The sequence below is a fragment of the Mirounga angustirostris genome, unplaced genomic scaffold (assembly GCF_029215605.1).
Source record: "Mirounga angustirostris isolate CCGP_5_RB_7025 unplaced genomic scaffold, mMirAng1.0.hap1 SCAF_15, whole genome shotgun sequence".
Taxonomy (NCBI): domain Eukaryota; kingdom Metazoa; phylum Chordata; class Mammalia; order Carnivora; family Phocidae; genus Mirounga; species Mirounga angustirostris.
Genome location: NW_026991723.1, coordinates 92,210,324 through 92,236,990, shown reverse-complemented (window position 1 = coordinate 92,236,990; position 26,667 = coordinate 92,210,324). Strand labels below are relative to the sequence as shown.

The following is a 26,667-nucleotide window of genomic DNA, read 5'->3' as shown; positions in this document are numbered from 1 at the left end:
CGGGGGCGGGCATAACAGTGCGCTCCTCGTTTCTCCCTGGCCGGGGTGGTCTTGTGTTTCACGTGGGAGGGTGAGGGAGATGTTGGGAGGTATTGGAAGCTCAAGAATAGGGGGCATACAGCATTACCTGGGAATTAGCTTCTAGATTTCACCGGTTGAGGAGAAAATTGCCTACTGTCAAAGGTGCCTTGAGAATCCCTTCTTTTGCTCGTGAGGTCCAGCGTAGCTGGTGGTGTATCTCTAAAACCCTGCCTGGAATTCAGACAGATAATGTTATGTGTCTCACGAAATGACACAGATGGTGCATTATCCATTCTGCTCATTTCTGTCCTTTCCTTCCCCTGTGATAGTATTTTTTTGCTAAGCAGCAGATGTGTGACTGAAGCCACATCCCTTAAATGCATGTGCGATGTGGCCCAGTCACGTCTGTGGTCTTGGCGTCCCCTTGCCTCCTTCATTTGCTCCTGGACTCTGGGGATGCCATGGGCACCACACCCTGGGCCACACTTTTGTGAGCCTCCTTGTTCTTCGGATGGGCACAGACGACGCACTGAGCGCCTCTCCGAGCTGCATTGGCGTCTGTCCTTCACGGTGCCCGGCCCGTGCCGTTTCCGGGGTGTTCTTTCCTCCCGCAGAGGCTAGTGCTGTGGGGGGGCCTGTGACCTTCCACGTCAGTCGTGTGATGATAGAGGGCGTCCAGGTCACGGGCACCGGCAGCTCTTACTGCTCAGAGGACGTCCGGCTCTCCCGTGGATGTTGTGTGACGGTGTGTCTGACGCGGTCCGGCCGTGGCCTGTCTGCTGACACTCTCTCCTGCTTCCTCCCCGCTTCCCGAGCAGTCCCCCTCCAAGTGGTACTGGAAGTTAGTGCCCGTAAGTGAACTCCGTGCATCCAGACAGCCATCCTGTTGCAATCACTTGCTTCCATTAAATAGCTGCTCACACTCGAACCTGTTTCTTTTGTTTAAATGTCCTCCTTGGTATTGTTACTGCTTTTCTACAGTACGAACCATAACCTGATTCTGGGCTCAGTGGGCTTTTTGTAGACCACACAGTTTGGTTTTGTCCAGTTTCTTAGGTAATTTTACAGATAGAGTTTAGTGTTTCTTCTTATGGACACTTATTTACTTGCTTATGTGATGGACATAAACGTAAATGAGAGGATCCATCTCTAGTCTAACGGATACCAGAAGGAATAGTCTAATTTCCAAGTTACTCTTGACATTTTGTCCTTCTGATGTTACCTTCCCTAATGGTGATATTTAACGTGACATCTCCTAGTAAGTGTGACACAGGTCATGTGATGGATGCAGGCAGCGTGCCTCGTGGAAGGCCTCTCGTGTGGCAGAGGGGGACTAGCCTCTCCAGAGATGTCTCCTGGGGTGTGCGGAGCACCCCGCCCGGGGTGGGGAAAGGGGCAGCCAGGCGAGGGTCTGAATTGGGTCAGCAGGGATACAGGATTTCTAGAATCCAACTTAACATTAAGTGTGAATCTTCCCATAAAAAGAAAGTTAAAAATCAGTGATTTGGATCTGTAATTTCAGCTGTGCTCCCCTTGGTGATGTGTTCTAGAAGCAGAACCTGTTTGTTACCCCATTCCTGTGGACAAATACTTGGCTCTCCCGGTGGTGCATTTCAGAATGGAGTTGTGGAACACAGGGCTTTCTGTAGACTCTAATTGCCCATTCCTTTGGTTTAATTACTGGGACCAGACAGTCCTTAGAATTTTGTCAGGGAAATACCAAGGCTGTAAGCTGGTCGGTGGGATCCATGTGCTGAATTCTGCTTTGTGGCCGACTTTGGGGATAATTTTGCTTCTCTTTGAGATGTATTTGTAACAAAGAAGAGGACAGCCTTGTTATGAGTATGTATCTCTTCACTTCTTGAATCCTGAAGGCCAAATTGCTAAATAGGAAGTTTTGTTATTTAGTGAGGATATTGTCAAAAATTGGGCTGTCCTGGAGGAAGTCAAGTCTCAGCTGAGAGTCTCGTAGAAACTGTAAGATGCGACCAAGAGCAGTGACCCTTCAGCTTCCCTTGTAGACGTTGGTAGCCTCCAGTGCCCAGCAGGTGGGCTAGTGAGGACGGGCGCGGGAGGTGTGGTCAGGCCCGGCAGGCTTAGACATTTCACCCTGGTGCTCTGCAGCCTGGAGGTTTTAGAAACCTGACCTGAAGGTAATCGTACGAGCTCTCTGGACCCTGAAGTTCAGTTGTCTTCCCTGGTTTTAAACCCGTGCCATCCATCTTCAGTGGAGACGCCATTTGCTTCACCGCATGCTGTGGTCGGTCCCCGTGCGTGCTGTCTCGTGTGTGTGGAAGCCCGGCCCGGCGCATGCCCTCCCGCTCTGCATGCCGCGCCCCGGGGGCCCCCGCGGGCCGTGTGCACGCCGCCCGTCGTAGCTGCTGCTGCGGGCCCTGAGAAACAAGTTAAAGTCTCCGTCAACACAGGCCTCAGGGACACGAAATAGACCCCATTCCTGCTTTGAAAGAATGTGTTAGATGTGTGTGATGCCAAGTTTCAGTACTGATTAGCCCACTCTGTATATTTATTCAGACAACTTCAAATTCTCGATTGCTGAGAGATGGTTTTTCTTTGGGTTGAACCCCTCTGCAGTCTAAGTCTCAGAAATCCACAGTCGTTAGTACGGACTGCTGATTTTCTTTCTCCCGTTTGTCTCGTGTATTTTCTTTCCCCGGAAGAGATGCAGCTGTATTGTGAATGTTAATGCAGAAGAAACCGAGCGAGCGCACAGCGGGACACTGGGGACAGGCGCCTGCGTGGGTCCCCTCCCCTTGGTGGCTTGTGTGTCTGTACACTCGTCACCTGATGATCAGTGGTGGGGGCCGCGCTGGGAGGCTGGGGGTGGCTCGGAACACCGTGCACACCCTCTCCTGCAAAGGCAGAAGTATGGAAACTGTGGAAAACCACTTGTCTCAGCTTGCATGCGTTCAGTTTCCTGATGCTTTGTTGCATTTATTAGAGGGCCCGGTTGACGTATTCTATGAAATTTTGTCTAACCTGGTTTGGGGAATTTCTCAAACCATACATTAATGTTGTTTTGTACCTTTCTTAATGGCTGAGGTTAATGCTGATAATACTGGGAAAAGGAGCAGTAAGGCGGCTCTCCGAGCCTTAGCTTGTTCACCATTTAACTTGTTTCTCATCCGTTCAGAGTGCGCGGCTTTCGGTACTGTGGCCGTGCCCTCTGCCTCCTCTCTGTGCGCCCTGCGGAGTGGGACAGCCCGGTGCCGTCGGCAGCTAGCTGCTGTCACCCAGGGTAGCCGTGGCACTCGGTTCCCTGGATCTTGGCATGTATGTGCAAGGCCGACTCTGTCATCCTGACATTTGAGCTTTTCCCATATGATTGCCATTGTTGTAAACGTCATCCAGCGGGCATTATGTTAGTTGTCAGTGCAACGGCCTGCCTGTGACATGGGTGGTCGTGGAGGCGCATCACGTGTAGACCGTTTTCCTTTTATCAACTACAGGTGCGCTATCGCCGAGAGCACCTGTCCGCGAGGCAGCCGCCCTACTTCCCGCTGTTGGAGGACCTGATGCGAGACGGCAGTGACGGGGCCGCGCTCCTGGCCGTGGTCCACTACTACTGCCCAGAGCAGATGAAGCTGGATGGTGAGTGCCGCACGTCCCTGGGGGTGGGCCTGAGCCCTGCAGGAGCGCCCCACGCACACGGGTCCAGGCGTGTAAACGGCGGCGGAGTAGCATGCTGAGTCCTTGATCCCAGCTAGGATATTAGCGTGTAGATTAAAAAAAAGACGAGGGTGATGTGCTTATACTTAACCTGCATTTTCATCTCATGAAGTTGGATTTTGAAAGTATTTGGGTAAAGTCTTAGATATATGTGATTTTTCTTACATTTCAGAATGGTTAGGATTTTGTCCGTCTTGCTACAATTGGTTTAAAACACTTAGAACCACCGTGCCTGGGTGGCTCAGTCGGTTCAGCATCCAACTCTCCATCTCAGCTCAGGTCTTGATCTCAGAGTCGTGAGCTCAAGCCCTGTGTCGGGCTCTGTGCCCTACTTAAGAAATGAAACAAAACCAAAACCATCTAGAGCCTAGTTTGGGGATGGGCAAGTGTGGAATGCGTTTCTGAATGACTCCTGCACGCGTGGTGCTGGTGACAGGCCAGCTCTCAGGCGCCCGTGGCCCGATGGTGGGGTAGGAGATGAGGGTGGCTCCGTGGACCGCACGACAGCAGAGGTCTGCGGGGGCCTTGGGGACAGGAATTCTGATTGAGGTTTCCTAAGCATCCTTCCTCCTTTCTGAGGGAGGGAGGTACAGGCCAGGAGCATGCCCAGACGACTCCCGTATCCCTGAAATATTTGTGTTAGACCCTGACATCAGGGGATGGCGCTGCAGCTGGTCCTGCCTCAAGCAAGAGAGTGCTGGATTCTATAGTTTTTATAGCTAAAGCAATAGCTGAACTTGAGAGAAGGGAGAGTCTCAGGTTCCAGAGAGGGTCTCTATCTTGGAGTGAAAATCCCAAGTTGACACCTGTTCACCCTGGGGCCCACCAGGCCTCTCATGCTTATCTGGCCTCGGGGCCGTGTGTGTTTGGGAGCACTGTGACCAGAGCATGGAAAGGACTAGGAAAGGCCCACGCACCAGCCTTGGAAAGATGCAGGAGACTCGTTGGATGCCCGTGGCCCTAGGCCTGGGGTGGAGATCTTTCTTGAGGAAATGGAGCTGCCAGGATGGCTCCTGGGTGCAAAGGGGTTGATGTGTATGTTGCCCGTGTGGCAGGGGGAGGTTTCTTCTTGAACTGAGTCTAGCGCTGGTGGAAGCCTCGGGCCATGGCAGGAGGGAGAGTGGAGGTCTGCTTATGAGGGGCATCTCCAGGAGCCAGGGTTCACCGCGTACTCGCGGAGAACGACCACCCCACTGCTGAAGACGAGCTCCATGGGAAAGCAGGACCATGTGGGGAGGCAGCAGATACGACAGACAGGTTTGGCACCCAGGTGTGGGTGAAAAGGAATGTTGGAACGAGAACACAGAATGTTCAAAATGACGAAGGACATAAAAGAAGAGGTGGGAACCCGAAGAGAGATGGGGGAACCGGATTGTTCGGTGTGTGCTGGAACTTTCCCGTGCCCCCCGCACCTCGTTTTGTGTTTCCGTGCCTGTTGCCCTTTGTGTTCTGGGTATTTCTGGCTCACCAGCGCAGACAGTTCCTGCTTCAGTTGCGTCTGGCCTGCTCCTCTGACCTGTCCACTGGGGGTCTTAAGACAAAACGAGTTTCTAGCAGGAGGGAGTCCCTAGGACAGAGGCGGGACGACGTGGCTGTGTTGAGCCTCGTTGCATCCGACAGCGGCACATCAACGTGGGTTTTAAAAATGACCTAAGTACAGGAGGAATGAACAGAACAGAATCACACTCCTAAGTTCAGTCACAGAAACTGATGAAGCGCCGATACGAGTGGAGGAAGGCCACAGAAGATTCAGACACAAAGCGAACAGGCTTGGTCCAGTGCACCGACGGCCATGGAATATGCTCTTTTGAAATAAGCAAGCCCGGAAGCATCTATAAAAAATGGGCTTGATTAAGGCCCCCAAAGAAACCTTAACAGATTGCAGAGAATTGAAACTCTTTCTGCAGTGCATGCAGTAAAATGAGAAATCTTTCTCCAAACCTCTAAAATCTTTAATGCTTAGAAATCAAAGAAGATACTTTGAAGTACTTGTGGACCAACATCGCAGTCCTAGTGGGGTTCTCTAGTATGAGCTCCGTAAGGGCGGGGTTTCTTTTTTTTTCTTTTTTCTTTTTTAAAGATTATTTATTTATTTGAGAGTGCGCGTGCTCGCACAAACAGGGGAACGGCAGGCAGAGGCAGAGGGAGAAGCAGGCTCCCCACCAAGCAAGGAGCCCAATGTGGGACCTCATCCCAGGACCCCGGGATCATGACCTGAGCTTCCTGAACTGAAGGCAGCCGCTTCACCACCCAGGCGCGCCAAGGGCAGGGTTTCTGTTTGTCTTGTTCAGTGACACATCCCACCCATCTCACCCGTGCCGAGGACAAGTTGACGTTCGGTAGACACTCGCTGTGCAGCGAATGAACAACACACACACAGAGCTTGTGGCGGGGAAGGGCAGACCTGTGGCCTCAGGACACATTCTGGAAAATGAGGAATTTTAAAAATGAATGAACTAGGTTAGTCTAGTGCATTAGAAAAGAAGTAAGCCCAAAGAAAGTTGAAGGAAGGAGAACGAGGAGTAGCTTTCTCTCTCCTTCTGTAGTCAGAAGTCCCCGACACAAAGGAGCTGAATTGCAGATTCCGTCTTGGAGGAAACCAGGACACATCTGGACCCTGAGCAGCAAGCACCTAATTAAGGAGCGGCGGGGAGCAGAGCAGAAGAGCTCGAGCCGGGGAAGGAGGCCGGCTCACTCCTGTAGAATCCCAGAAAGGCAGTAGAACAGACATGCTCGGGATGTGGGACACACTGGGGTCTTGGCAGGGGCGCTTGCGGTGAGGGTGCGGGGCCCTTCACCCCATGAGGGGGTGGTGACCTCCCCCAACACACCTCAGCAGATGGGCGACTGCTCTTGGGGGAAGCTGAGCCAGACAGCTCTCGTCTCAGACCTCTTACACATGGGCGGGTACGAGAGGGCTCATTGAAAGCTGGGCCTTGCGTTGAATTCTTTATACTGGAAGGTGAGACTGCTTCTCCTTTCCATTCGCCTGCCCCAGGGAGCCTCCTTCCTTCCTTGGCTCCACGATGTCAGTCTGCGTACATTCACAATGGGGAAGGACTCACTGATGAATGAAGGGGGTCTAGTACATCTACACAATGGAATGTCATGCAGCCATAAAAGAAGAATGAAATCCTGTCCTTTGCGACCACATGGATGGACCTAAAGGGTATGAAGCTAAGTGAAATAAGACAGATAAGTGTATAGTTTCACTTATATGTGGAATGTAAAAAACAAAACAAATACTGAGGACAAACTGGTGGTTGCCGGGGGTAGGGGGGCAAACTAGGTGAAGGGGGTGAAGAGTACAAACCTCCAGTTATGAAATAAGTCACGGGAGGAGAAGTGCAGCACGGGGAATACAGTCAGCCGTACTGGAACAGCCTGTGGTGACAGGTGGTGACAGGCAGTGACCACACATACAGTGGTGAGCATTTCATAATGTGCATAATTGCTGAGTCAGTCTGCTCTACACCTGAAACTAATATAATGTTGTACGTCAACTATACTTTGAGAAGTTGTGCTGGGGCACCCGGGTGGCTCAGTCGGTGAAGCGTCTGCCTTCGGCTCAGGTCATGATCTGAGCCCCGCATGGGGTGCCCTGCTCAGCGGGGAGCCTACTTCTCCTTCTCCCTCTGCCCCTCCCCCTGCTTGTGTGCTCACTCTGTCTCTTGCAAAAATAAATATTTTTTAAAAAGTTGTGCTGATTTCCCTCTAATCTTTCTTGCTCTCATCGTATCAAGAGGAATAAATTAATGTGCTTGAAGACATTTAATTTTTACCAACATTTCTTGTATTAGGAATATTTAAGTGAACATATGTTTTATATCTCGTTTTATGGCATAATGACAATTTTTATATCATTGAATAAATAAATGAATTAATATACAGTGCTAAAAAAAAAAAAAAAAAGCAATGGGGAAGGAAAGATTCTCTGCAGAAACTGGCCTTGGGCAGAAGTCTCACAGCCGCAGCCCTCTGGTGCTCGTCCGGGAGAGGCCTGGCTGCTGCCCGCTGCCCCACTGCAAAGCCTACTTCCTTACCCTTGACTCCGGGCGGCCGCCGATCCCGCAACATTCAAGGAAGGCACCAGCCAGAACTCGAGACCATGTCTGCAGAGGCCATGCAGGAGAGAACACGGGAGATGAGGGGGGTGGTGGATCTGTGGCCAGGGACAGGGCACCAGGGGAGACCGTCTGAAGGACAGTGCCAAATACAGGTGTGCGGCGTAACTGGGCGCCGACGGCCTCTGGAAATAAGACGTGGCTGCTGAAGTTTCAGAGTTCGCTGAAGTGCGTGCTGGAGGACAGCTTTGAATTGCTCTCCCAGAAAGTAGAGCTCAAAACACAGTGGACAGTGGGAGAGAAGAGGTGGGACAGTGAGAGGCTCCATCTGGACAGACAGGACAGGAAGGTGGGAGAACTTGGCCCGGACAAGTACAAAACGTGCAGAAAATATGCTGTTCAAAGCCGCTGCCCGCTTGTGGTGGGCGCCCCGGGAGCCCACCGGTTCTCGACGCAGACGGACTCCTGTGGGCCTGCTCCACCTATGTGGTCCGCCCTCGGGGCCCTACCCTGCCCCTGCCCCCCTCCGGGAGCCACTTGCCCTGAGTCCTGAGCAAAGGAGGACCTGTTTATAGTCCTTGGAAGAAGTTTTTAAACTATATTCTTAGATCCTGAGAATCAGTATAAAAATTGTGATTTCCTTGGATTGTTCATTTACTGCCAGTCCAATAAATGAATTTTTATAGACAAAGTAACGTAAAAATTCACTTGGAAGCGTGAAGGCCAAAGGGACAAAATGGCTGTTTTGTAACATTTTATCTGGATATGTTTAAATTTACAGGAGAATGTACAAGGAATTCCTGCTGTAGTTCTATCCAGATGTTCTCATTGTTACATTTTGTCAAGTGTGTGTTGGATTTCTCTCTCTGAACCATTTGAGAAGGACTTGGGGGACAAAGGCATTCTCTCATCACAGAGGGATCAGGAAGGTTAACGAGTTAACGGCGCTAGAACACTGACTAATGGTCCGAAATTCTGTCAGTTGTCCCTGTAGCGTGCTGTCCGCCTTGGTCCCAGCGGGGGTTCGGGCTCTGCACCACTCACTGAAGGTGGTCGTCAGCCCTCTTCGTGGTGTCCCATCATCGGGAGCCCGTTCCCAGTCTTTCTTGTCTTTCTTGGCCTTGACCTTTCGAAGAGTACAGTAGGTCATTTAGTTTGTGGAATGTTCCTTGTTTGGGTTTGTCCATTGTATCCTCCTGATGAGATTCAGGGTGTGCATTTTTAGCAAGAATGCCCCAGAAGTGGTGGGCCGGTGTTGGTGGCCCCTTGGGTCACTTGGTTCAGTAGGTGTTGCCGGGCTTCTCCAGTCTGAGACCACTGGGTTTTGCTTTCTCATTAATTAGTAATTTGGGGAAGGGGCTCTGAGACCGAAAGCCTGTTTCTCATCAGACTTTGACCTGCTGGTGGTCCCGTCCATTGGTGGTTTTCTCTCTGGACTTTCCTATTTGTCCTTTAGCCTGCCCGTGCAGGGGAGTAGAGTGTCTTCTTGCCACTGATTTAAGTGTTGATTTATATCAGGGGGTCTCCGGGGTTCCTGTTTTATCCAGCAGATTATAATCCATGTGTTCATTATTCTGTTGTGGGTTATCGCAGGTTTCAGGCAAGCTGATTTTGGAAGAATAAGAGCGTGGGTACTAGGCTCTACAAAGACCAAGTTTTGTTGAACTTTACATTGGCCAAACCAGGTGGTTTGGGCCCGGGAGAGTCATGTGGCCTGAGGAGCGGGACCAGCGGTGTTCTGGGGGCTTGGTGCTGGTGAGGCGCACTGTGCTGTGGACGAGCAGCCATCTGTGGGGGAGGCTGTGAGGTCCCAGTCCACCGGAGGTGGGTGTCCCTGCCTTGGGTGAAAGACCTACACCTGAAAAGGAAAACTTAAGAATTTTGAGAGGAAGATATTTTTAGGACATCGGTGTTGGGATGGATTACTGAAATTACAAAAAAGCACAAGCAATAGAAAAGACACTACATTTAACCATATTGTAGTTCAGTGTGCTGACAAAGGAACAAAATGAAATGATAAATGATACCCCTGAAAACATGTTTGGAACAAACATAAACTGACAAAGGATCGTCGCACAGTCTTTTCGTAATCATGGTGAGTAAAGAATTTGTACAAATGAGTAAGAAGAAGGTGAACAACCTAGAGAGTGAGAGCAGGCTTTTGGTAGAAGAGAAAGTCAAGAATGACACCACACCAGTGGTCAGGGAGGTGCCATTTCACAAGGGGGATTTCATGCCCGTCCAGGTGGCAGGAACTCCGAGGCCTGCGGACTCCCAGGTGGTGGTGGCAGGGGGCCGTGAGCAGGCAGCCGGTGTGCGGAGCGTAGCTCGTGGTCCCGCCCGCCCCTTCTCGGAGTATTGCACGCACAGAGAGCGCACACAGATTTGGTTCTCACGGCGTAATAGTGAGGATTGTAGGATGCTGTCTAGCTGTTCACATGAAGGTCTAAAATGTACTCGCATCCACGTAGACGGACTTGGAAACATAAACCTGAGCTTGGGGGGAAAACGGGCTGCAAAATGGCAGGCGGAGTGTTACCATGAATGTAAATTTAAGAAAGCCGGGTCATTGGTGTAGTGTGGACGGACACACAGCTTGGTGGCTGCACCACAGCCCACGCTGGAGGGCTCACGCAGCTGGAGGAGAGCCGTTGCCCTGGGGTGGGGGTGGGTTTCAAGACTGTCTGTGGGGGGCGCCTGGGGGGCTCAGTTGGTTAAGCAACTGCCTTCGGCTCAGGTCATGATCCCAGGGTCCTGGGATCGAGCCCTGGGTCGGGCTCCCTGCTCCGCGGGAAGCCTGCTTCTCCCTCTCCCACTCCCCCTGCTTGTGTTCCCTCTCTCTCTCTGTCAAACAAATAAATAAAATCTAAAAAAAAAAAAAAGACTGCGGTATTTTATCACCGAAAGAAAAGATCTGAATCAGATAAGGTGTGGTATCATTTTTTCCATCTGCGTAGAGGGTACTTGGGAATCTGGTCCTTACATTTGTAATGTTACGTAATCTGAATTTTAAAATAAGGGTGCGTTTCCGAGCACGGTCAGTGCGCATGGTTACTCAGCTTTGAACAGGTTTGTCTGGAGAGGTGACAGTGCGGGCCGTGGCGTCAGACCGGGTTCCTCCGTGAATGTGGCACACCGCACATCTCGCTTGTCGCGCTTCCGAACTCTTGGCAGTGGCTTCTTTTTAAAAAGAGTTACTTTAAAATAAGTTCTGCTTCTGGCATTCTTTTCTTACGTGTGTATATTTGCAGGCAGAACAACTCTTAAGCGCTCAGTGCAGCTCCTTCCGTGTTCGTCCTGAGCTGTGTCTCGTGTCTCGTGGTACTTGTCCAAGAGCAGCCGGCTCCCAGCCCCCCAGCAGTTGGACTCCTGGGACCTGAGGCACATGCGCGAGTTGACCGCTGGAAGGGTCTGGCATCCTGCAAAACGGTGTACCTGGGGATTGTCCCGCCCCAGGTGGCCAGTGGCCAGCAGTCCCAACCTCTTTGACGAAGGGAGACTTCTGCTGTGTGTTGTCTCCTGATTTTTTTTTTTTGTGATTAGTAGTATTCGGTATTATTCCTTGGATAGCCCGACATTTCCTGTTCTGTACCCTGTCCGTCCCCCCCAGTGGAGATCACTTCGTGCAGAGGACTTGCAGTTGGTGAAGGAAACGCGGTAGAACACTAACCAGCTTTGTGCAGCAAGGCCCTTTTAGAAACTGCAGGGTGGTGCTGCTGTCCATTTCAGAGCCCCAGTCTTAAATCTCAGATAGTTTGTTACGCTTTTTAGATGTTAACAGTTAAATTCAGCTCCTGGCGATTCGCAGATCTTTTTTTGAGTGTTTCCTTGCTGTATTACGGCGTCACTGTCATGTTTACTATGTTTAAGTCTGAAATGTTACCCTTCTGTACCCCACCATTCTCCCCATTCAGGATGCGTTCAGGGCAGAATCAGACACACGCCGACATGCACTTTCGAAGCAGAGTGTCTTCGTGGTAAAATGTTCTTTTGTTTTTATTTGTCAGACATATGCTTGAAGGAGGTCACATCGATGGCCGACAGCCTGTACAACATCCGGCTTCTGAGAGAGTTCTCCAACGAGTACCTGAACAGATGTTTCTATCTCACCTTAGAGGACATGCTCTATGCTCCCTTAGTGTTGAAGGTAACCATGAGTTATTGAAGACACACTGTTCAAACCCATGAAGGAGTAAGCTACTTATCGCGTCCGTGGTTCTGTTTGTTTTCTTGTAGCCGAACGTTATGGTTTTTATTGCCGAGCTCTTCTGGTGGTTTGAGAACGTCAAACCGGATTTCGTTCAGCCCAGGGATGTTCAGGAACTAAAAGATGGTGAGTGACAAGCCTTTGGGGAATTGACAGTGGGTTTTGTCCGAGAGATGCCAGGTACAGAGCTCAGAAGGTGCCCGTCACGGGCCTCTACCTTTCCGTACAGGGTGGTGTTTGAGTGCTTCCTCCTGGAAACACAGAGACCTATGTGGCTGTCTTCGCTGCCTGTCTGCGGCTTCTGCGTGTGGCCCACAGCACTTACTCAACAAGCTTTTCTGCTCGGGGCCTGTGCTTGTCCTGTAAAATCAGAATCCCAGCTTACTGGGAGAGGAGCTTCTGGGTGGTTCCCATTAGTCTCCTTGGTTGGAAAGTAGACAGCTCCACTCTTGTCCATGAGGAAGGAAAAAATCTGTTGACCATGGGGTAGGATAAATCTGCCAGCCTTTGAGAATCTACAAAGATGTAAGAAGGTGGTATGGGAGAATATCTTTGTGTCTGTGTGATTCCTTATAAAGAATCTAAAAGGCCACAAAAGAAACAGAAATTCAGCCATGTTAAAATTAAGATTTTTCTTTTCACTGAAAGAAGATAAAGAGTTAAAAAAAAAAAAAAAAAAACTAGTCACAAGGGGGAGAAGATGCTTTTAACATGTACAACAGATACCAGGTACCCAGAGTGTATCCCTGGTACCTGGTATAACTGGTCCCTGGAGTGTGTCCCTGTATATAAAAAGCTCATGCATTTCAATAAGAAAAAAGAATAGAAAAATGACCAAAAGCCCTGAACAGGTAGTTCAAGAAACTGGTATTGCAAATGCCCAATAAACTTCTGGAGAGATGCATAGTCTACTTAGTACTGAAAACAGCAGGGCTGAACAGACAGCCCCAGCAGACTGGCAGTAAGGTAGCTGAGCAGTGCCAGGGCTTGGGGCCAGAATCAGGTGCGGTTCCCTCCCCTTGCCCCTGCCGCCCCGGCCCAAGAACCTTCACACCATCTCTTGCCTGAGAGGCTGGTAGCCTGTTCTGCCTCTGCCTGCCGGGCCCCGTCCTAGCTGCTGCCTCACGTGCCCTCTTTCCCACGGTGTCCTGTGAGGTCGCGCGCTGCACATGACCCTCTCTGTGCCTTGGACCTTGCTGTGTTGTCCCGGGAGTCTCCCCCCCCCGCCGGGAACTCACCCAGCAGCGTGTGCTGAGCATCCCCCGCGGAGCAGGGCTGGTCCTGGAGGTGCAGATGGGAAGATGCGGCGTGGGTGACCGCTCCGTGTTGTGACGTGTGCTCTGACCCGGGAGACCTGGCCTCCGAAGGGTCGGTGGTGGTTTTTCAGACAAAGCGGGAGGGAGGCTGGGAGGCAGCAGTGCCCGGAAAGGGAGCATGTGTGAGGCTCGCTGTGGGATGTGGCCTGGCTAGCGGGGCCCACGCGGGCCCCTCTCTTCTGTAGGGCGAGCCTCTGGCGCGACGCTGGCGGTGGGCTGCCCGGGCGTGCTGGCGCTTTGGGCTGCAGGGGCGGCTGTGCCGTGCAGATGGGAAAGGCGGCCTCTCGGCAGAGCACGCGCGTCTGCTTAGCGGTCACTGGTCCTCCCAGGGGGGCCTGGTGTAGTTGGCATGCCGCCACGTGCTCGCTTGGCCTCGTTGTGGACCGGTGCCTGCTGCGGCCTGTGTACCGCCTTTCTCCTCCGGGCCTAGGCCCGCCCCTGCCTCCGGCTCCTTCACGGGCGAGCCCGTTGTGCCAGCCTGGTGGGGCCTGGGGACGGGCTGGCCGGTAGCGGCCAGCAGCCTCTGCCCGCCTTCCGAACCGACACACCTGTTCACCAGGCTTGTGCTTTCCTTCTGTCACCTGGCTGTCCCGCGGCTACAGGCAGGAGCTGCGGGGTGCTGGGCTGAGGCGCCGACAGTGCCCGTGTGTGGTTGACAGCCATTCGCACTCATCACTGGGAGTGCGTGGCGGCACTCTCTCGGGACACCTCGTTCTGGGTGTCCCGTGGCCGAGACACTTGGTCTCTGCCATGCCCAGTGCATGCCAGGGCTTGGTTGCTTGGTTTGTTTGTTTCTTTTTTTTAATGTGTAAATTTGCTTTTTTTATTTTTTATTTTTTAAAATTTTTATTTAATTGACAGCGAGAAAGGGAACACAAGTAGGGAGAGTGGGAGAGGGAGAAGCAGGCTTCCCGCCGAGCAGGGAGCCCGATGCGGGGCTCGATCCCAGGACGCCGGGATCATGAGCCGAGCCGAAGGCAGACACTTAACCAACTGAGCCACCCAGGCGCCCCTGTTTGTTTCTTTAAAGATTTATTTATTTGGGGGAGAGAGAGAGTGAGCAAGTGCGCACGCAGAGGGCGAGAGAAACTCAAGCAGACTACCCGCTGAGCACAGAGCCTGACACAGGGCTTGACCCTGGGACCCCGAGATCATGATCTGAGCTGACTTCAAGAGTCAGACGCTCCACTGACGGAGCCCTCCAGGCGTCCCAGGGCTTGGTGCTTGAAGGGGTGTGGTTCTTTGTGGTGGGCAGCGTGGCCGTCCCATGGCATCTGGGGTCATCCTCTGTGTTTCTCCCCCTGGGACTTGTCACCGTGTGGCTCTTTTCCTGCCACTGCCACCTGCAAGGCAGAGTGTCTGCGGAGCTGTGGGGCCCGGGCCTGTGGAGGGGCCCCTGCCTGGTCTGCGCCCCGCGGTGGGAGCAGTGTTCTGGGTTGCCATGTGATCTCCAGGGCTGTGAGATGGTGTCATTTGTGTTTCAGTGTGGATGGGACGACCTGGGTACCCTTGACCACTGGACCCCTGGTTCCTGCTCTGACCTTCTGTTTCCCTGCTGGCAGCCCCAGGGGCCGAGTACTCCCGCCCAGGCCTGGAGCTCAGAGGTTGCTGTCTGTGTCTCTGCCGCGGCAGCTCCATGTGGGCCCTCCTGGCTGACTTTGGCCAGGACCCATCTGGTTGCTCCCCGGGCAGCCTGAGGACCTTGAAGTATAGTCTAGTGCTGTAGCCTTCAGGCCCCTGGGGCGCTGATCTCCTCCACCCCTGATGGCTTATTAGGGGGTTCTGCTTTACTTTTGTGGCGGGGGCGGAGGGCAGGCTGTGCAGCTTCTCCGGCTCCCGACCACGTTCCCAGCACCCAGGGTGGACGCAGCTGGCCCACCGGCAGCTGGCCGCAGCGGTGCTTCAGGCCTCGGGGTGTCAGGATCGACTCACACCTGCCTCCAGCCGTCCGTGACACTTCAAGCACCCGGGCCCCTGAGTAGATGGTGTCTGTCCCTGTGGGGCCCGACTCTGGGGTCAGTGTGCGTGGTCTTGCCTCAGTGTTGTGGGTCCTCGCTCCTGCGGACAGCTCTTGTCTGGGCGGATGGTTCCAGGCGCAGACCCTGGCTCAGGCCCACACGCGGGGCATGCGGGAGTGACCCCTGGAGTGGGGGGACTGCCCTCCACACCCTGAGCGCCCATGCTTGGTTTCTTCTCGCAGGACGGGCTGACCAGGGCCGTCGCGAGTACCCAGGGCAGCCGCGGTGGCCAGTGGCGGGGCACCCATCGTGGTGGTGGCGGCTCATTAGTGGTCAGAGATGCCAGCCAGTTCCAGTTCTTGACCTGATCTGTGCTGTAGCTTTTCATTTTGGTGTAGTATTTGCTGTAGTCATTACTACAAAATACATTTGTTGAATTTGAAACTGGTTTTGGGAGAAGTTTGGTTTTAAGTAAAAGTTGCATTAGTTTTTAGTTCTTATAAAAGCTGCGTGGTTTTTTTTTTTTTTTTTGGGTGCTTCTTGCTGATGTTTTAAGTAACTAAGTAACGTGGATATTTCTATAAATTGTCATTTCTGCAGTTAAAACAGTGTCACATAACAAGAGCAGCCGGCCCCCTGTTCCTATCTCCAACGCCACGAAGCGCAGCTTCCTGGGCAGCCCTGCGGCGGCGAGCCCGGCCGATGCGCAGCCTTCCACTCAGCCGCCGGCCGAGGGTGGCCACAGACACTGTCTGCACGACGAGCCTGAGCACCTGTGAGTCCCCACCCTGCCCCCTTTTCCGCTTACTTCGCACTTGGAGTTGCATTGTCTTTCTGAAGGGGTGATGGAGAAAGTGCTGGGGGTTGGCAGCGGGAGGGCCTCCGCCTGCCTTGCCCTCTGACCCCGGGACCCCCCAGGCAGGCGGAGGGTGACCACAAGTCACTGTGACCCCAAGTTGCAGTTTTGGGATATTTATCCCAGGTTTGAAGTTCTTGGTGCTCTTTTGGCTTCTTTTTATAATAATTTTTCCCAAAGAAGCTACGACTCTCTCCTAGGTTGTTGTGAATTCATGATGCTCTTTATTGTACGTTTGCTGTTGACCTTGCAGACTGATAAGCCAGTGATTCTCTCTCCTGTTCTTTCCCATTTAGGGGGAAGGGGGCCTCTGCCTTTAGCCAGTCACATCCTTTACTGCCCCTGAGACAGAGACAGCAGAAGGCCGTGCAGGGGGAGGGCCCTCCTGGTAAGAGCGCCGTTTCCCCTCCGCCCTCCTCCACCCTCCGATCTTCCTCCTGTAGCTTATTAAAATGATCGTTCTCAAGTTGAATGTTCCACTGTGATGTAGCCATTTTAGTTAGGAGATTATGGTAGAATAAATTTAAATTAATTTATTATTATATTGATGTTCCTCAGAATTTTTAGTCTTCACAGTGAAACTATCCTTGAAATCTAATAAATTATATGAAGTATACAGAAAATTGCTGTGTTGTGTTAAGCAAGAACGTCAGTGCGTTGATGTTTACTTAAGAGTTCTGATTATTTTATATCATGATTTGGACTAATGACTGAATTAGGTATTACTTATTGAAATTATTGAAATGGGCATTGTTGTGATGATCTGCTTTTCTTGGGCAGTTCTGGTATTGGTATCCTGCATTATGATGCATTTCCTTAAGAAATGGTTATTATGTTGAAAGAATTTCAGTTGCTATGAAATGAGTTGCTTAACACTGAGCGTCCTTAACACTGAGCTTCCTCACATGCAGATCAGAGATACCGGTCCAATTCTTTAACCCGAGTTGATGCCCAGCCACGAGGTGCAGCAGTGTGGCCGGATAAAAAGAACAGGTGAGCTCTGCGTCACAGAGAAGCTTCTGTGTGAAGCACTTATTAGGCTCACATAGCAGTTCTCCAGATGGGGTCCACCCAGGGCTCACTGGGACCCACCCTGGGGGTCTGCGGGTCAGAGCCATTTCCCGACAGTGCTGGGCTGTTCTCTGCTTTTCTCACTCTGGGGACAGATTGAATCGGACGCAGACACGGGAGCCTGGGTGGATAGCAGAGACAATTACAAAAGTGTTTTGTATTATAAACTTTTTAATTTTAGAAAATATGGTCATTTCTCACAGAACACGTTTCTTTTTGTAATTTTATTTATTTGTTTGACAGAGAGGGTGAGGGAGAGAGAGCACGAGCAGGGGGAGGGACAGAGGCAGAGGGAGAAGCAGGCTTCCCCATGAGCGGGGAGCCCGATGTGGGGCTGGATCCCAGGACCCTGGGATCATGACCTGAGCCGAAGGCAGACGCTTAACTTGGCTGAGCCACCCAGGAGCCCCTCTTTTTGTAATTTTTAATCATGGATTTTATTTATTTTATTATTATTATTTTTTAATCATTGATTTTAAAATGTCTCACTTTTAATTTCTAGTGTGATAAATTTTCATATTGATAAATACATAATAATACAAACTCTTTGAGGTCCTCAGTGATTTTATTATTTTTTTATTTTATTTTATTTTTTTTTAAAGATTTTATTTATTTATTTGACAGAGAGAGACACAGTGAGAGAGGGAACACAAGCAGGGGGAGTAGAAGAGGGAGAAGCAGGTTTCCTGCAGAGCAGGGAGCCTGATGCGGGGCTCAATCCCAGGACCCTGGGATCATGACCTGAGCCGAAGGCAGACACTTAACGACTGAGCCACCCAGGCGCCCCGTCCTCAGTGATATTAAAGGGTGTAAAGAGGTCCCGTGACTGCCAACGTTTGAGAACTGTTGAACTTAAACCGGTCTCTGGTTGTCCCCTGCCCTGGGAAGGGTTTGCTTAAGTCCCCTAGACTTCGGATTTGTACTCTCTTTCCGTCACTAGTGTCTTGTCACTCAGTGCGTCTGAGTCACGGCTTGTATAGACAGCGGCGTGTCCCATGGCTTGTTTCCCCACATTGCAGGCCTGTGTCTCAGCCGGCACCCTTCGCTCCCCACCATGCTGTTAGCTGTGATCTGGACCCCGGCTCCGGTGACAGTGTCAGCCTGGCCCGCTCCATCAGCAAGGATAGCTTGGCCTCCAATATCGTTAACCTGACTCCGCAGAACCAGCCACAGCCCCCAGCGCTGAAGACCGATGGGAAGAGCCTTCTGAACAACGTTGATATTGAGGATGAGGATGAAGAGCTTGTGGCCATCATTAGAACGGATGTGGCTCCCCGTGGCGGTGACCGGGGCCTGCTGACAAGTGCCAGGTCTCCCCAGAGACTGGCAGACACCCTAGAAAGTAAGCCTGACAGTTTCTTCTTGGAGCCGTTGATGCCGGCTGTGCTCAGGCCAGCCAAGGAGAAGCAGGCGATTGCCAAGGAGGAAGAGTGTGGAGAGGGGCGGCCACGGAGCTTCACATCCAAGAGGCCCAGTGAGGGCCACCAGCCCCTGGTGCGCAAGAGGGCGCCCAGCAGTCACGGTGGTCGTGACTTGAGTAGGACTTTCACCCCGATCTCCTGTCCAGAACTTCCCGTGGCCGTGGATCCTGCACCCACTGGGCCGGGGCTGCAGGTGGCAGGGGATGCCCGCGGTGGGCTTCTGGCCAGTGGTGGCTTTGATCTGTTACCTCAGGCGCAGTCTGCCGACGGCTTCTTTCTTCACGAGGACCCCGAGGGCAGGTTTTGCGTCAGCCGTGCCAGGAGCCCCGGCGCCCACGACCCAGAGCCGTGGGCCCTCCCGAGGCAGGACTCGGACTCCGATGTCGCAGACCTGGAGGAAGCCGAGCAGGATTTCGTGGGTGAGGACCACCCTGTGGTGATGGCCAGGTACGTCGGTGAGGAGGAGTCGGCGAAGCTACAGGAGGACATGCAGGTGAAGGAGCACGAGGACAAGGATGACGCCAGCGGCCGCTCGAGCCCATGTCTGAGCACCGTGTCGCAGATCAGCAGCGTCTCCATGGCTAGCGGCAGCGTGAAGATGACCAGCTTCGCGGAGCGGAAGCTCCAGAGGCTCAACAGCTGCGAGACCAAGTCCAGCACCAGCAGCTCGCAGAAGACCACGCCCGATGCCTCGGAGAGCTGCCCGGCCCCACTGACGACGTGGAAGCAGAGGAGGGAGCAGAGCCCGAGCCGGCAGAACAGGGAGCACGCCAGCCTGCTGGCCTCCGAGCTCGCGCAGCTGCACATGCAGCTGGAGGAGAAGCGCCGGGCCATCGAAGCGCAGAAGAAGAAGATGGAGGCTCTGTCGGCCCGGCAGCGGCTGAAGCTGGGCAAGGCCGCCTTCCTGCACGTGGTCAAGAAGGGGAAGGCCGACGGCGCCCCCCAGCCGCGGAAGCCGGACCACTTGGCGGGAGAATACGCTCAGCACAACGGAGAGGACTTTGATGGCGGGGTTTCCAAAACGGAGGAGTTTCTCCTGAAGGAGGAGGGGCGGGAAGGCATGCTGCCGTCTCCAGATGTGGACGCGGAGAGCCTGCTTCTCCTGCAGCATAAAGCGAAAGCCCCCGCCGCGCTGCCCGAGCTGGAGAAGAGCAGAGCGCTCTCCGCCACCCTGCTGGAGGGTGCCGGCGAGGCGGTGGATGTGAGCGAGTGTGACCTCTCCATCGAGAAGCTGAACGAGACCATCAGCACACTGCAGCAGGCCATCCTGCGGATCTCACAGCAGCAGGAGCAGCTGCTCATGAAGCCCCCCGCAGCCCCGGCCCCGGGCACGACGCAGAACGCCCAGGACCAGAAGGTCAGGGCGGCCATCCACTTCGTGGAGCCGCTCTCTCCACCCGGGACGACCAGTCACCGCAAGCCTCCTCGTCTCGGGCAGGGTCGGAACTCCCGCTCGGGGAGACCGGCTGAGCTGAAAGTGCCGAAGGACAGACAGCAGGCTTCCTCCCGAAGCAAGACCCCGACGCCTAGTATAGAGACCCTCCCTCACTTACGGTCCTTCTCCCCTCGGACCCCCTCCGACCCGGGCTGGGACAGTGTTGCAGAGCCTGGAAATGACCCTCATGACAAGTGCTTCTTCGACAGCTACAGGCTCCACGATGAAAGCAACCAGCGGACATTTGTCTTGTCCTCTTCCAAAGATGCAAACATCCTGTCGGAGCAAATGAGCCTCAAAGAAGTTCTGGATAGCAGTGTGAAGGAGGCGGCGCTCGGCTCCCCAGCTGTCTCCGGGAAGGAGAGCGTCCCTGTGGACGAGCCCCCGAGGAGCAAGGCCAGTCTCATCGAGGTGGACCTCTCGGACCTGAAGGCCCCCGACGAGGACGGAGAGGCCGAGGGCCCCCAGAGCTCGGTGGAGCTCACCAGCGAAGGCGATCAGAAGCCGGGGGTCGGCTTCTTCTTCAAGGTAAACTGCTGCTGGTGTCCGTGTTGGATGGGCGTCGGGTGTCGTCTCTTGTCCCTGGTTGTGCGGGTGTGTTAGAAGCTTGCACCCAGAGCCGGGCCCCGTGCGCTCTGTCACCAGGACCCGACTCCGCCGGAAGCACCCACGGGCACTGCCTGTTGGAGCGAGCGTGGCCGTGTGCCCGTGAGGCTTCAGTGCTGGGCCCGAATTGGGAAACCCATGTAATTTTCATGGGTCAGAAGTGTTCTCTTTCTTTTGATAGTTTTCTGACCATTTAATAAGCGTAAACGTTCTTAGCTCGCGGGCTCTGTGGAAGCAGGTGGGGTGCCGGGTCCGGCCTCCAGGACGAGGTCTGCGGAGCCCATGGGAGTGGCCGGGCGGGTGGGGCGTCTCTGCGGAGGCTTCCTGTTGGTCCCGGTGCCTTTCTTGTCGTGTTTTCTTAGTACAAGGGGAGACGGGTTGTGGGGGCTTCCCTGCTGTCTCCCATGACTTTCCCACAGGGCGTAGGGTGTGTGTCCTCTAACAAGCATGCGGGCTTTATCTGGTGCTTAATGCTTTAAATTTTTTTTTTTTTTAAAGATTTTTATTTATTTATTTGAGAGAGAATGAGAGGGAGAGCACATGAGAGGGGGGAGGGTCAGAGGGAGAAGCAGACTCCCTGCCGAGCAGGGAGCCCGATGCGGGACTCGATCCAGGGACTCCAGGATCATGACCTGAGCCGGAGGCAGTCGCTCAACCGACTGAGCCACCCAGGCGCCCCTAGTGCTTAATGCTTTTAAAGCGGAAGGCCTGAGTATCAGAGCAGGGGGCCGCTCACGTGTGGAAACCGAGGTAAACGGGACTCCGTAGGAGACATGCGGAAAGGTCTGTCAATGGGGCTCTTTTCCGGGTGGCCTCGTTGTTCCCTAGCATTTTAGCGTCTACGAAGACGGCCTCATCTGGGGAACGCGTGCTGCCTGGGAGTGCGCGCGTTGGGGGCTGTGTCCTGCGGGATGACGCGTGCCGCCTGCTTGTAGGATGAGCAGAAGGCGGAGGACGAGCTTGCCAAGAAGCGGGCGGCCTTCCTCCTGAAGCAGCAGCGCAAGGCCGAGGAGGCGCGCCTGAGGAAGCAACAGCTGGAGGCCGAGGTGGAGCTCAAGAGAGACGAGGCCCGGTAACCTGGCCCCCGGCCCGGCCCTCCCGCTCCCACGGCCGTGCCCCCCTTCCCGTCCCCCAGCCCCATCCTGCCGTCCCGCGGGTCTAGGCCGAGCCCTGGTTGACGCGCTTCTGGGCTCACTCCCCTCCATTCGCACGACGGTCCGCGGCTGTGGGCGCTCGTCCCAGGGTCGCGCCGCTGTGCGGGGGTGCCCGGTGTGCCCACGCGGAGGCCGGCCCGGCCCTCCGAGCCCCGCCGAGCGCGTCTGAGGAGCGCGTGTGTCCTGCAGGCGCAAGGCCGAGGAGGACCGGATCCGGAAGGAGGAGGAGAAGGCGCGACGGGAGCTCATCAAGCAGGAGTACCTGCGCAGGAAGCAGCAGCAGATCTTGGAGGAGCAGGGGCTGGGGAAGCCGAGAGCCAAGCCCAAGAAGCCACGGCCCAAGTCCGTCCATCGAGAGGAGTCGGCCAGCGATTCGGGGACCAAGTGCTCCTCGACCCGTAAGCAGGCGGGGCGTGCGGGGCGGCTGCGTGCGGCGGCGGGGTGGCCGAGGCGGGCCTCGCGGCAGCTCTCCTGTCTCAGCAGCCGACCCCCTGAGCCGGGCCCAGTCGGGCTCCAGCCTGTCCCTGGCCTCCGCGGCGACCACCGAGCCCGAGAGCGTGCACTCGGGGGGCACGCCTTCCCAGCGGTAAGGGGGGCACGTGGGGCGGACGTGGGGGGGCGGGTTGTGCGCTGTGATTTCGGGGTGATCCCCCCACCCCCGCCAGGCTGCATCAGAGCCGTGGAGCTGGAGCACTCTGGCTTTGTAGCCTCTGCTGCGGGGCTGCGTGTTTCCCGTGAGCGAGGACGCATCCCTGAATACCCGCTGTTCCCAGATGGCGCCTCAGTGGGGCCTTTAGTCTACGCTCTGTGGTCACCAGCTGTCCTGTAGTGTCCTGGATGGCCTAGGACCCCACTCAGGACCGCGCATGGCCCTGAGCCTCCTTAGTCGAGACCGGTCCTCTGCCCTCTGTCCTCCGTCACCCGGGTGCAGTTCCTGTGTGGCCGCCCGTCGCTGGGGCTTTGCGAGACGTGGTTCAGCCTGCGTGTCTCCGGTGGCCGCTGTTTGTCGCTGTGGCCGGTATGAGGCGGTGGCTTCTGCTGACGCGGGAGAACTTCCCTGTGACTCAACAGTAATTTGGGAGGACGCACTGGGGACCTATTAGTACCACCGCCAATGGCCTTGTCCCTTCTCCCTGTGTGGTGTGGGCCCCCCGTGTCCTCCGTCCTTTACTGTGTGTGTCATCCTGTGGCCATGGCCACGTGGCCCTCCTCTTCACATGTCTGGTGGCTTCTGTCACCGGGGCCGTGCACAGGGCCCACGTCAGGGACTCTGGGTCCTGGCTGGGGTTTTGCTCCGCCGCTCGGTCACCTGGGCTGGCCGGCCCCCTGGGGCAGCCCCCAAGGCTGCTTTGCCAGCACTGGCTGGGCTCCGTGGAGACTGCCCCGAGGGGTGCCCTCAGGCCCGCCCGGGGTCAGAGAGTCGTCGAGACCCGGGGTTTTGGACTCCAGCCCCCTGTGCTCCCTCCCTCGCTCCCTCCCTCCGGGGGTCCTTGCCTGCGGTGTGTCAGCAACACAGATGTCCCAGACTGTGTCCAGCAGGGAGCCAGTGCTGCCTCCCTGCTCCACTGGGGTGGCGCCTAAGACAGACCTCTGATGGAGGCCAGCGTCCCTCCAGGGTGTCTGCTTTCGTCACACTGTTGTACCCGAGGCGTCGGACTTCTGTGTTTTGCCCAGTTTATAGTTGTGCTCCGCGGGGCGGAGGGCGGGTCAGACGGGGTTGCCCCCCTGCATTGCCGCCCGTCTCCTCCACCGTGGACGTTCCCTCTTGCCTGGATGGTGTGGGCTGGCTGGTGTCGGGTGGGCTCAGCCAGCCAGTGTGGGCGGTGGGCGAGGGGGTGCCCGTGACCATCCCTGCCCTGCCCCCGTTGCCCCTCTCCTTCAGCAGAGTTGAGTCACTGGAAGCCTTGCCCACACTGAGCCGCAACGCCAGCAGGAGCACGGACAGAGACTGGGAAACGGCGTCCGCAGCATCCTCTCTCGCCTCCGTGGCCGAATACACAGGTACCGGCCTCGCTCCCCGTGGAGGTCACGGGCGTGTCCCTGCCGGGGTGGGGCAGGCTGTACTTGGCTCTCCGGCCACCTGAGTGGCTGGCGACGTGCCTTTCTGTCCCTGTGGCCTCACGCCGAGTAGTGTGTCTTGGCGCTGGGGAACCTTAGACTTTCGAAACTATTTCTCGGCTTTGTCTTTTTTATATCAAAGTAAGTGAAACTAGAAGGGGGACAAACTAATCATCACTTTGATCCTTTTCTAGTTTATTTGAAGTTCGTAACTCGGAATGAATTCTTTCACATAGATCTGAAGCAGCTGTTACTTCCGCTTTCCAAAAGCCTTGACCTCGCTGACCCAGCCGGCCTGCCGCTTGGCTCTGGGGAACTGGGGTTTTCTTGCGCGTGTGAGCATGCGAGTGCGCATGCCTTAGAGTATACGTCTGTGACTCTTGCCTGTTTTCACAGGTCCCAAGCTCTTCAAGGAGCCCAGTAGCAAGTCAAACAAACCGATTATTCACAATGCGATTTCTCACTGCTGTCTGGCCGGAAAAGTGAATGAACCTCACAAGAATTCAATATTAGAGGCAAGTATCAAATGTCAGCATTCGGTTTTTTTTTTAAGTGGCGTATAGTTGGCACACAATGTTATGAACCATTAGATTCTCATGTAGAATGAAGGGCTTTTCCTAAAACAGAAGCTCACTGTTCACACGTTTGGGCTGCCTGGTGCGGCCCCGCTGCTGGTGCGTGGGAGAGAGCGCGCTCACACGGGAGCCGTCCGCTCAGCGCTCCATGGCTCAAGGGGAGGGACGGCTTGAGGAAGAGCAGGCTTCAGACGAGCCAGACTCAGACTGCTGTCCTGGGGACAGAGCTGGAGTCCAGGGCAGGGCCCTACGGTGCGAAGCAAGTGGCGAGAACCAGTAGCCTCTGCGGGTTAGCCGGGGCGGGGTGACCGCAGGTAGCGGAGGGGGCCGGGTGGTTTCTGCACTCTGATGCCCGTGGCCAAGGCGGTGTCGGCTGGAGACCGAAGGAATTGGCAGAGGTGTCCTGAGGGATGAAGGGGAGCACGGCGGCAGGAGGGGGCTCCCGTTTCAGCTCCCGGATCACTGGAGAGATGGAAGTTCGGCGGTAAAATGCCTGTTGTTTGGTTCTGTTGTGCTGACTGCTGCCTCCCTGCGGGCAGCTGATCACACCTTATGTGAGAGTGCGGTCGGACCTCGGTCATTTCAAGGTGAGCTGATGGTGGTCAGCAGGACGATCTGCAAGGCAGTTGGCAGGAGAGGGTCAAGGTTAGGACTTGGATGCCCTTAGCCTCACTGGCACTCAGTGTCGGGGGGAGCGATGCTCTGTGCACCATGCAGGGGTGGGGGACGCCGCTCCTTCGGTGTATCACGCTGGTCTGGATGCTGGGGACCAGTCAGGGAGCAAACCCAAAGGTCCGGGCTGTGAAGCTGACATTGTGGGGAGTGAGGCAGCCCCTGATAGAGGAGTTCGTGGGCTTCTTCCGGGGCAGGCAGGGCATGGTGCCTGCTCTGTGGGGCTTGGCGCTGGTGTTGGGGCGTGAAAACGCCACAGACTGTGTGTGGATGAATGGGCGTGGCTCTGTCCCATAAAACTGTTTAGAGCAGCAGGTGGTGGCCGCGCTTGGCCGTGCTGTAAGCGAGGAAGCGACCAGTAACCTTGGAGAGGCGGAGGAGGGTGGGATGAGAGCCCGGGGGAAGGATGCCGCAGGCAGCTGGGAACATGGCACGCGTGGCACCACGGTGGCGGGGGCCTGGGGGAACTCGGGGCAGGTCAGAGGGCACGGGGCAGCTCCCACAGGGTCTCTGTTGGCGGAAGGACCCCAGCTTTGCTTTCAGTGAAGTGGTGAATGCAGCTGTGGGCGGAGGAGGGCCCAGAAACAACCCGCCCTGTGAATGTCATGTTGACTAGCGGGCCGAGGATAGACGTGAGGGGAGCGAGGATGCGAAAGGAGGCTGGTGCCTGGGACGGGCCGCCAGCGTGGGGGGCGTGGGGCGGGCAGGAAGGGCCCAGTGCCTGGAGGTGCTGCTTATTTGCATCTCGCCCTGTGTTTAAACACAATTTTTATTTAGTTGAAGTCAGTATTGTATACACTTTTGGATTCTGGTTTCAGAATCCATTAATCTTTTAAAATATATATTTGTGTGTTAATATATTTGAGTTCATCACAAGCTCATTATATTCTCACAAAACTAATAGGTATTTATGAAAAATAAGTCTGTTTTCTAAAACAGAATTAATTAGAAGAGTGGATTTGTTTTACATTTTTACAAGTCTTCTAAATTCCTGGCTCTACAGAGGACGGCTGGGTCCCTGTCCGCTTCTGTAGCCGTTACAGGAACGACCGTCCCCAGCCTCCGGAGAAGCCCCTTGCTGCGGGCCGAGAGGGTGAAGGCAGAGCCTGGACGCTGCTGCGGGAGGGTGCTGGGCTCAGAGACCCCTGGCGGGGGGAGGTGCTGGGGTAGGCGGTTCAGCTGGGGCTTTAACAGGAAAGTGGTCTGGAATTCAGAGCACAACACAGTGGACCCTGTAATCAGCACCCACAGTGCTGCTTGCCTCGGGCTCCTGTGGGTGACCGCGTCCCTGAGGTGTCGTTCACACGCACAGACCTGCAGGTCGGCGGTTTTCCGTCTGCTTGCCGAGTAGTGCGGCTATCAGCGCCGATTCCAGCACAGAAAGAAACCCTGTCCCCACCCGCCCTCCCTGCAGCCCCCGGCTCCCACCAACCTGCTGTCTCTGGACGGGCCTCGCCTGCATGCGTCCCGCGAAGGGGCTCCCACGCCGGGCGGCCTTTTGGGGCTGTCTTCTCCCCCAAAGCATCCCGGCCTTGTCTCATCCCTGTTCAGTGCGTGTCAGCACCT

General features: G+C 54.9%; 1 protein-coding gene across 9 annotated transcripts in view; it reads left to right on the top strand.

Annotated features, from left to right (window-relative positions):
* Positions 1 to 26,667, top strand: part of CAMSAP1 (calmodulin regulated spectrin associated protein 1) — a 60,112-nt gene that overhangs the window by 30,784 nt on the left and 2,661 nt on the right. For 2 of the 9 annotated variants that reach the window (XM_045883489.3, XM_064579624.1), the window contains 13 exons: positions 840 to 872; positions 3,489 to 3,630; positions 11,780 to 11,919; positions 12,009 to 12,105; positions 15,854 to 16,028; positions 16,406 to 16,497; positions 17,021 to 17,102; positions 18,200 to 20,564; positions 21,578 to 21,714; positions 21,986 to 22,194; positions 22,277 to 22,382; positions 23,679 to 23,797; positions 24,251 to 24,369. In XM_045883489.3, the coding sequence (XP_045739445.1) occupies positions 840 to 872; positions 3,489 to 3,630; positions 11,780 to 11,919; positions 12,009 to 12,105; positions 15,854 to 16,028; positions 16,406 to 16,497; positions 17,021 to 17,102; positions 18,200 to 20,564; positions 21,578 to 21,714; positions 21,986 to 22,194; positions 22,277 to 22,382; positions 23,679 to 23,797; positions 24,251 to 24,369 (3,816 nt within the window). The remainder of the gene's footprint in view (positions 1 to 839; positions 873 to 3,488; positions 3,631 to 11,779; positions 11,920 to 12,008; positions 12,106 to 15,853; positions 16,029 to 16,405; positions 16,498 to 17,020; positions 17,103 to 18,199; positions 20,565 to 21,577; positions 21,715 to 21,985; positions 22,195 to 22,276; positions 22,383 to 23,678; positions 23,798 to 24,250; positions 24,370 to 26,667) is intronic. The other 7 variants (XM_045883493.3, XM_064579625.1, XM_045883492.3 and 4 more) reach the window with 6 other exon arrangements.